Consider the following 5972-nt stretch of genomic DNA (forward strand, 5'->3'; position numbering starts at 1 on the left):
ACATACATACATACACATATATATATATATATATATACACATACATACATACACATATATATATATATATATATATATATATATATATTGAATATGACATATTTTTTATATTTAAACACATTGAATGTGAAATAATATATTGCAAATATTCATATTGAATTATATATTCAATATTAAAATGTATTTTCATACAACTTAATATTTAGGCATAAAATGTCACTTTAAGTAAACAAAGGCACAACTATGGTAGATTGTATAGAAGCAGTGTACTTTTCCCATGGCTGTGGTTGTTGTTCAGGTGTAGGGAAGGGTAACGGGAGCGACCTGAAGGTGAAGATCATAGTGAAGCGAGAGCTTGTCTTCCAGTGTGTTTGTGCCAAACAGCAGAACTGTGTGGTAAGTATCTAAAGCTAGTCATGGTTGTCAGGTTTAGCACGTTTCTCTATGTTCTATATAAAAAGGGCAAAGCAAGCAACTTTAAGCGTACTAAACACTTATCTAAGCACAATACTATATAGCTACATTCCTGAACGTCCTGTCGTGTTTTTTTTTTCTCCAGGTGTTTCCTGACACTGGTAACAATGCCGTGATCATCAGTTTACAGGAAGGGCCTGTTGTGACTGAAGATGTGAAGGTCATGTTTGAGTCCAGTGCTGTAAGTCTCCACTATTAGTATTTAATTGATTCATATATTTGATGAAGTGTTGTCAGCAGAACGTTTAAATGAGGTTCACTGTTGCTTGAACTCCCTTTTTTTCTCTCTGTCCAGGGTTTGCCAAAGGGTTACGAGGACTGTCCTTTCTATTTCTGGTTTAACACCTCTTTTGTTGAGAACAACAGGTGGGATTTTTTTGTCAGTAGTTTTGGAAGTTTTTTTTTTCTTTGGAGAGCTGAAATCTTTGTGTTGTTGTTTGTGTCATAGACTGTATCTTTCGAGGGAGGAGCTGGACAATCCACACAAATCTAAGACCTGGGACATATACAAGGAAGACTTTGGAGTGACGTTGTCTTTCACAGACCCTTGAGGAGAACATTTTCTGACAGTGGATGATGTTTACCATTTTAGTCCTTTCTTATAAGTAGATGTGTCTCTTGAGACATACTTATGATGAGCTGCAAAACACTCCAGATAAACCTACAGATATAGAAGATCTGAATGTGTTTTTTTTTTTGTAAAAATGTTTTCATTACATTGTATTTCCTTGGTTGTCTTTTTATGTGAAAAAATGTATTGGAAATTTTCAGTACTTTAGTTTTTGGTTGTTGTACTGTGCTTCTATTTATCTTTGGCAGCAGTTAAAATGATTCTGTGAAGGAAATTATACAGAACGAAAGTATGTACATAGCAAACACCTGCTCACATGGAAAATATGTGTTTGAATATTTCCTGAGTACATGCTGTCATCAGGTATGATCTATGATGACTCCTAGTGGTTCTGTCCTGCACTGCGTCACATTTTACACGTTTTAAGTATTGAACGATTTAGAATATTTATATTCGAAAAAACTGGGTAACAGCAGTCATGAGACTTGCCCATTTTACAGTTTCAACAGACTGTAGCTAGAATTTGAATGTCATATCTTAAACCACTTATTGTAGTTGGGTTTAATTAATACGAAATAATGAGAATCATTTAAATACACATTTAAAAATGTAGATATGTATTTTTAAATATTTTCAATAGATATATCATGCTCACAAATGCTGTATTTATTTGATAAAAATACAGTAAAAATGGCAATATTAAATAACTACAAAACTTTTATATTTGAATATATTTTAAAATGTAATTTATTCCTGCGACGCAAAGCTGAATTTTCAGCATCATTACACCAATCTTTTGAGTCACATGAGCCTTCAGAAATCATTCTGATATGATTTGGTACCTAATCATTTCTCATTTTCAAACTGACTGTAGTTTTGTGGAAACGGCAATACATTTTTTGAAAATTATATGTATTGAACGTTTAAAGGAACAGCATTTATTTTTAACAAATTTGTGATAGTCACTTTTGATTCATTTAATGCATAGCTGCTAAAAATAGCTTTTTCAACAAAAATATATCAATCACAAACATTTGAACAGTACTGTACATGACTTAAATCTACAAACAAATCACCTTGCAAAATATTTATTTATTTAATAAAGACCTTCAGACAATCCATTCAACATTCATAAAATCCCACTATAATTGCAAACCCATTTTCAGAAAGTGTGACAAAATAAAAATCACATGATCTTTACCAATTAAATTTACCAATTAAATCAATTGTTCAACGATAATAAACCATTATCTTTTATAACTGGCCTTCAACAGACTCCAGTGTGCAAACTACAGGTCAATGCAGGAAATGATAACACAAAACACTTCTAAAGTGACAGAACACAATTCACTCGAGAGTGACGCAAAACACACCCAACAACATAACTGAGAATGAGGACTGAGACATTTGAGCAGCTGTGGTTTTTATGAGGCACTAACACACCACATGATTCAGTGAAGTCACTACATGTTCCACTTTCAACCAGTTATACTTTACTTTGGTTCTCTGCTCTAAATTACACATCTTCACAAGCACTGCTGAGTTTTTAACCACATCTTGACAAGATGCCTTAAGGCTTTTAATACCAACGTTGTCCATAGCAAGTCAGCTTTTGATGATCTCAAGGACAAATGTAACAAATGCTACAAAAAGAAGTTCAAATGAAAGTGCTAAATGAATCAAGAGTCTGTGACGTCGGCGTGGTATTAAACCCATTAGACCTCAATGGCATATTTTCTCAACACATCGTCTTCCTAACGGAGTGTTTATCTCCGTGTAGCACTTCACAATGCGTTAGAAGGTCGTATCGTCCACTGTGCAGGAAGCAGATTAGTGACGTCTTGCAAGTGTCTGTGCAGGGCTTTGAGACGTGGCCTTTATGAAAGAGGTACCAGAAACGCTGGAAGACACGGTCATCATTCTTCATGACTTTGATCAAAGCGTCCATGTCTGAAGGGAAGAGTGTGGACAAACCGTAGGCCTTAGACGCGCGGTACAGTAAGGTCCATGATGGGTTGGGGTCAGGTTTTGAGGGCAGGTTGTTGGCAAGAGTCAGGTTAAGAATAAAAGTCTCATGATCCAAAACCATCCAACTGCTGCCTGGGTAGTTTCCATCCATATAATACACGCGATATCCTGACAATAAAAGCATATTACAGCAATAAGCCACCATTTTGTGGGACTAACTAAATGCTAAAATAAAAATAACTATATGCTAAAAAAATAAATATAATTAAATGCTAAAATGAAATGTAAAAACTACATAAAATAAAGCAATGCTAAAATAATTAAAAAAAAACTAAAAATAACAATATGCAAACGTAAAAAATAAACTCCGTAATAAAATAAACTGATTAAAAAAAAATGTGTAGAAAGCACTATACAATTAATGATTATTTTACGAATAGAAAAGTTCAAAAGAACAGTATTTTTAAAACTTTTTTATAATAACTTTGTCACTTGATTAATTAGTATTACTTTCCTCTAAATAAAAAAAAAATAAAAAGTAGTAAAATAAAAACTAAATCAAAATAATTGATTTTACAATGAAAAAAATGGAAAAAAATAAAATAAAATATACATCAACTAATATGGTTTAGTGAGTACCTGGGTTCAGGTTGACGTAAGTGGTCACACTTGGGGCAATGAAAGCCACACTTAGTGGACGTGTCAATGTATCTTCATCATAGAACATCTGAAACTCATCGACATGTGTGTGTCCGAAAAACTGACCAGTTATGGTGCTTTCATATCTGGAATATAAAAGAGAATTATAGAGGAAGGAACCAGACTGATTGCTAAAGTGAACCATTAACCACTGCATTACATACACCTCCGGGTACATATGGCAAATAAATACAATTATCTCAAAACCAGGCAGTTAGAGTCAACATGACCCATTTTTACAACACTATGAAACTTGTGATCATAAAAGACACTGTTATAACCCTTTAAGCTGCAGTCACGCAGCTGTGCTGATTCAGCCACAGGTTACAACAGATGAAAGTGAACTCTTGTGTACAGCAGGACGGGCCATCCTATGTGTTCACAGGAAAGTGACTGACCTGTTCACTATATGATAGTAATTCCAACTCCAGCTGCTCAGGCAGAGTCCCGGGGGGATGTGACCGATGATGTGGACCTGAGAGAGACCAGTGGAGACAGACAGAGCTTTGCTTAGATCTGGTTATTAAACAAAACTAAACTACCCACCCCACAAAAAAGAAAAAAAAAAAGAAAAAAAAAAAGCGCAAACTAAAATTTAAGATATTCAAGATAAACCAAGATTTTTGTTTTTGTTTTGAAAAGGAAAAAAACAAAAAAAGTTGGGGTCCCTCTTACAAAATAATTTGAGTAACATTTAGTAGTAGAAGGATCATTGGCATCTAATATCAAATGCCCAAATACAAACATATGTGCAACAGCATAATCGAAAACACTGCACAAAAACCAACGGTCACACATCCGCTTCAAGCTGGTCTGACTCGAGATCAGTTGCCTGGATGTTTAAACACCCCCTAACCCACAAACACTAACTCTGCAACTTGTTAAATTGCTGCAGCAAGCAAACGGCTTCAACATCTTTTTGGTTTCCTGTGTTCTTAATGCAAAATAAGATGTTTTCTGGTTTCTTTCTGTAAATTTCTTGTACCTTCTCTCCCTTGTTCTCGGACTCTTGTAGTATGCGAATGAGCCACTGTAGCTGATCCGCCGGGTCTGTGGAGTTCACCATCAGCCAGTAATTCTCTCGTGCACAGAAGTTCATGTTCAAAGACACCACCCTCAAACCACGCTGAACTTCCACTGTGTAAAACCCTCCATGCCTAGAGAAGACAAAACACATATAAATAAATAAATAAATAAAAGTGTTAATAATAATGATAGTAGTAATAATAAAATAGTAAACAAATAACCACAATAATAATAATAATAATAATAAAATAAGATGTGTTAAAGGGGACATAAATATCTAAATAGCCACATTATATTATATTACAAATAAAAATAATAAAAAATAATTAAATGGTAATAATAATAATGTAATAAGATGCATTCCAAGGGGTCAAAATATAAAAAATGGCCACATGATTATGTATAGGAATAAAATAAATACATTTATTATTTTTATTATTAAATAAGATACATTCCAGGGGCATACATATCAAACAGCCACATGATTAAATAACAAAACAAATAATAATAATAAATAACATTAAGAAAAATAATATAGTCTTTATAAAGTCTTTTCCATCAGTACTTTACCGTATCGTCTCCAAGGCTCCCTCTGGCAGCCAGGATGCCCACTCCTCTGCCATTGTGTCATAAAGCCAGTGGGACGACCGATTGCCATGCACAAACGGAGGTGGGAAACTATTCACCGGTGTGCTCTCGTGATTTCCAACCGCTGGGTAAACGGTTACATTAGGCCCCAGGTGTTTGTGTATGAGTCTAGTGATGGTGACAAGCTCGTTCAGCTGCTGTGCCCGGGTCTGAGACCAGACGTTGTGTGCTGGAATGTCTCCTGTCCAGTACACCCAATCCCACGGGCCAGATTTGGCTACGTTTTGGAGAAGGTTCTCTACTGTGCGCAGAGGCAGGTCACACTCGCCATACGTGCCCCAGTATCCGGCTCCAGTGTGCTTCCAATTGGCCCTTCCAGAGTCATTCCGACAGCACAGTGGCATCTTACAGTCCACAAGACTGCCCTCAGCGTACTGCGCATCCCAGTGGATATCCGTGAGGAAGAGGATTCTGCTCTGTGGAGAACCCGGTTTGGGAGGAGTGGGCGGTTTAACTGGGGGTTTGGGGACCCGTGGGAGAGACACATTCCAGTGGGCATAAATATCAAAATGGCCACAGGTAGGTCCAACCAGTAGAGCACAAGCCTCTGAGGGCCAGAGGAAGGACTCTTGGAGCGCACGGATGA

At 36.1% G+C, this 5972-nt stretch overlaps 2 protein-coding genes across 3 annotated transcripts in view; one reads left to right on the forward strand and one right to left on the reverse strand.

The window, feature by feature from the left end:
* The window catches only part of LOC107701101 (phosphatidylinositol 3,4,5-trisphosphate 3-phosphatase TPTE2-like), a 6241-nt gene extending 5106 nt beyond the window's left edge, over nucleotides 1-1135 (forward strand). For both annotated transcript variants that reach the window (XM_016503030.1, XM_016503031.1), the window contains 4 exons: nucleotides 299-396; nucleotides 560-655; nucleotides 770-840; nucleotides 923-1135. In XM_016503030.1, the coding sequence (XP_016358516.1) occupies nucleotides 299-396; nucleotides 560-655; nucleotides 770-840; nucleotides 923-1025 (368 nt within the window). In that variant the 3' untranslated portion in view covers nucleotides 1026-1135. The remainder of the gene's footprint in view (nucleotides 1-298; nucleotides 397-559; nucleotides 656-769; nucleotides 841-922) is intronic.
* A 970-nt stretch (nucleotides 1136-2105) lies between these two features.
* Nucleotides 2106-5972, reverse strand: part of LOC107701086 (sphingomyelin phosphodiesterase-like) — a 5024-nt gene continuing 1157 nt past the window's right edge. Inside the window, exons 3-7 of the mRNA XM_016503018.1 lie at nucleotides 5309-5964; nucleotides 4698-4869; nucleotides 4111-4187; nucleotides 3653-3798; nucleotides 2106-3181 (exon numbers count right to left, since the gene is read on the reverse strand). Coding sequence (XP_016358504.1) covers nucleotides 2784-3181; nucleotides 3653-3798; nucleotides 4111-4187; nucleotides 4698-4869; nucleotides 5309-5964 — 1449 coding nt within the window. The 3' untranslated portion in view covers nucleotides 2106-2783. The remainder of the gene's footprint in view (nucleotides 3182-3652; nucleotides 3799-4110; nucleotides 4188-4697; nucleotides 4870-5308; nucleotides 5965-5972) is intronic.

This window comes from Sinocyclocheilus anshuiensis, unplaced genomic scaffold (genome assembly GCF_001515605.1).
Source record: "Sinocyclocheilus anshuiensis isolate Anshui unplaced genomic scaffold, SAMN03320099.WGS_v1.1 scaffold907, whole genome shotgun sequence".
Lineage (NCBI taxonomy): Eukaryota > Metazoa > Chordata > Actinopteri > Cypriniformes > Cyprinidae > Sinocyclocheilus > Sinocyclocheilus anshuiensis.